Source organism: Frankliniella occidentalis, unplaced genomic scaffold, assembly GCF_000697945.3.
Source record: "Frankliniella occidentalis isolate FOCC.00 unplaced genomic scaffold, Focc_3.1 Scaffold416, whole genome shotgun sequence".
NCBI lineage: Eukaryota > Metazoa > Arthropoda > Insecta > Thysanoptera > Thripidae > Frankliniella > Frankliniella occidentalis.
This window is the reverse complement of record NW_026267537.1, coordinates 40,452-44,246: the sequence shown is the minus strand read 5'-3', so window position 1 is coordinate 44,246 and position 3,795 is coordinate 40,452. Positions and strand designations below refer to the sequence as shown.

Sequence of the window (3,795 nt, the reverse complement as noted above, 5' to 3'; positions counted from 1 at the left end):
CTCCTTGGAAGGACCTAATAGTGTCCGCTAAGGTTTAGGGAGCGACTCCGAGGCGGACCTACTAGCGTCCCCAAAGAGGCGAAGGACGTCAAGAGGAAGTCCCTACTAGAGGACGCCTCCTGTACGGGCGAATACAACCGATCGGAAGGACCTTTTTAGTGTCCGCCAGGAGGTTAGTCGGAGCCGACCGGACCTCTTAGTGTCTGTCGGGGAAGACCAGGAAGGGAATGCAGTGGGAGAAGGTGCTGAAAACAAGCAACAGCATCAATCTTCGGCCGCAATGGCTGACGACAACGAGCAACGGGACGACCGTCGAGACCCTCGAGAACCTCGAGAACGTCCCGCCGAGCAGCGAGAGCGCCCCGCCGAGCAGCGAGACCGCCAGGGGCAGTTGGAGCCCGATCATGACGTCGACCTGGACGACGTCGTGGACATCGTGGAGGCCCACCACCAACGATTGGCAGGCCAGCATAGGCGGGGACGAGGACAACGAAGACCCAGGGGAGGTCGTGGCCGTCGCGCCCGGGGAGGTGGACGAGCCAGAAGAATCATGGAGTTCCGTGTCCGGGAGGACATGGATGTGGAGCAGGACGGGGTACCTGCCCGAAGACAGAGACTGCAGCGAGAGAGAAGAGTGCCACGACGTTTTCTTGAAGGTGGACAGGAGAGAGAAGCACATGAAAACCAGGGGGCAGCGCAGGAGCAAGAAGAACCGCTGGAGGTTCTAGTCGGGGAACCAAGACGGGTGAGAATCCCGGCAGCAGCACGACGACGTCGCGAGGAGGAGCAGGATGATGTGCTCCAGATAAACTACGACGGAGACGATGAAGACATGGAGGAGCACCGGGAGCCACAACAACAGGCGAATGACAACAATGAAGAGCCACAGCAACAAGCAAATGACAACAATGCAGCGCTGTTCCTAAGGTTACTGGAAACTATGGGCAGCAAGAACAAGAACAAGAAGTATAATGAGGTGCCAAAGTACAATGGCGACACAGACTACTCCATATACCAAGTCCAGTTCAACACAATGGCAGAAGCTAACGAATGGACAACACAAGACAAGAGGACGGCGTTGCTGCAGGCACTCACAGGGAATGCCACGGATGTCATAGCGAATCTCCAGAGCGCGGAGGTGCCGCTTACTTTTGAAGCGCTGGATGAGGCTCTTGTAAAGACATTCAGCAAGACAGCGTCCATGTGGGAACGCAAAAAGGATTTCACGACATTAATGCAAGAGAAAGACCAGACAATTCGGCAGTTTGCGAGGCAGGTGGAGCGCCTCGGGCGGGCGTACTTACGCAACATGAAGGAGAGCGACATCCAAGAGTCGCTGATAGAGCGGTTCATCAAGGGACTCGCAGACAAGAAGGCAGCAGGCCGGCTGGCATATACTGCGCTCCCAACATTGGACGAAGCGCTCAAAACACTCAACAGAGGGCTAAGCCTTGAAATTGAGGAGCCCCCGGCAAAAAGGATTCGTCTAGCAAAGGCGGAAGATACGGACAAAGAGGAAGAGAAGGAAGAGGACGCCAAAGTCAGCATGGTCTATCCGGACCAGGCTGCAGCAGGAACGTCGTCGGCGACACAAACAGGAGGAAGAGGATCCCGCGGGGGATTTCGCGGAGGAAGAGGAACTCGCGGAGGATTTCGTGGAGGAAGAGGATCCCGCGGAGGACGCGGTGGCTACAACAGTAGTGATAATGATAAGCACATTACATGTAGGTTCTGTGGCAAGATCGGGCACAGAATGGCAAACTGTTGGCACAACACTGCTCATAACGGCAATCATAATAACAGCAATGGTAATGCTAATAATAGTAATGGTATGAATTGTCACTCATGTGGGAAACCGGGACATTTTGCGAGAAACTGCAGAAACAATAAAGGCAATGCCGCAGCAGGTGGGTTCTCTATGCCAAATGTCCCGCCGGATCTCTACAAAGCCACTGTGCAATGGTTCCTGAATCAGAATAAGGGTAACAACGGGGCTAGCACTAGCACCGACAAAAATGTACCATTTGTACCTAGCAAGAATCAGGAAAACTAGAGACAATCTCCACGGAAAAGGTGGACATGGAGGTTGAAAATGAAGAAAATGTAATACCACCGGTGACGGAGCAGGCCAATAAAGAAACAACAGAGCCGAGTCACCGGGAGGTAACGTGTAATGTGTGTACTACAGTGTCGACAGCACCAACAATAAAGTGTAAAGTAGAAGGTTTAAATAAAGACTGCGTTATTGATACAGCGGCTGTCATTACTGTTATCCCCAGAACGCGAGACCTCCCAGTCGCTAAGTTACGACTTAAAGGAGTGACTTCGCATAAAGCGAATCTTTACGGCCCCGCAATGACGGAATTCGTAATCAGCGGGAAGAAATTTAAGTTTCTTACGTACGAAGCGGACATTGAGGAATACCTATTGGGAATCGATTTCCTACACAAGTTTAACGCAGTAGTGAAAGTAAGAGACCAGGTATTAGAAACTGGAGAGGGTGATCACAAGGTAAGCACGCCGTTCAGGCTAGAGTCCTCAGCATGTGCAAGAACCTATACGGCTGGAAAAGTAGTGTACAGAGTAAGGGCGGAGAAAAACATTATTCTGAAGCCATTCGTGGAAACCGAATTAGCAACAATATTAAGAACGGATGTGGCGATCGATGAGTCTACCAGGGAAAGGGTGGACGACCGTCGTCGAAGACGGGGTCAAACCAGACTTCCAAGAAATAGCTCAATTTGGCAACAAAGCAAGGACATTGTGGTTGCAATTCAAATCCCTCACCATAAATAACGGAGTATTATACAGAAGATTCGAGCATCCTAGTGGGGATAAAAACAAAGAGGAATTACAACTAATACTTCCGGAACAACTGGTGGAGCAAACAGTTAAGGCCTACCACGAACAGTTGGGGTTAGGAAATCACTTTGGAATAACAAAGACACTTGCATACCTTAAAAGGTTCTTCTGGTGGCCAGGAATGTTCAATGACGTGGCAGGAATCATCTCTGAATGCAGAGTGTGCGCCAAATTCAAAGGTCCACACAGAATGACTAAAGCACCACTTAAGTTATTCCAGGAAGGGATCTTGCACGGAAGATGGCATGTAGACATATGTGGACCCATTAACCCTAAAAGCAAAGAAGGGCATGAGTACATATTAGTGGCAGTCGAAGCGTTTTCAGGTTGGCCTGTAATAGTTCCACTGTTCAAACAAACAGCAGATGAAATAGCGCAGGCTCTGATAACCCATGTGTTCTCCATATTTGGAGCTCCTCATGCACTACTCACAGATCAAGGAAAAGCATTCGACTCGTTATTGTTCCAGGAAATAATGGAGCTGTACCATATAAGGAAATCTAGAACTTCAGCGTTTCACCCTGCAACAAATGGAAAGGCAGAGAGATGGATTAAAACGCTGAAGCAACAGTTAATGATTCTGATTGAAAATGACAGGCAAGAGTGGCCGAAATACCTACCTTTCATTGCACAAGCATACAGAAGTCTACCACACACTTCTCACAAGTTTAGTCCATATGAGGTGATGTTTGGAGCAACCATGAGAACACCACTAGATATGGCCAGAGGACAACCTCCAAAAGAAGAGGACATGTTCAAACAATATCCTTTCTGGGTCAGGAAAACGTTACAGGATATCCACAAACAGGTGGCACACATGAGCAAGAAGGCTGCAAAAAGAATGAAGGAATATTATGACAGGACAGCAGCTCTAGTACCATTCAAGGAAGGAGATCAAGTTTTCCTGTACTACCCCAGAAGGGTTAAGGGTAT

At 49.5% G+C, this 3,795-nt stretch overlaps 1 protein-coding gene across 1 annotated transcript; it reads left to right on the top strand.

The window, feature by feature from the left end:
* Positions 1 to 280: 280 nt before the first annotated feature.
* LOC127751293 (uncharacterized) lies at positions 281 to 2,053 on the top strand. Its single transcript, XM_052274602.1, has one exon. It carries the CDS (start codon positions 281 to 283, stop codon positions 2,051 to 2,053), a length of 1,773 nt encoding a protein of 590 aa, XP_052130562.1.
* The last annotated feature ends 1,742 nt before the right edge of the window (positions 2,054 to 3,795 follow it).

Excerpts from the sequence above, each read along its gene's own strand:
- LOC127751293 (XM_052274602.1), top strand. The coding sequence starts at position 281 with ATGGCTGACGACAACGAGCAACGGGACGACCGTCGAGACCCTCGAGAA.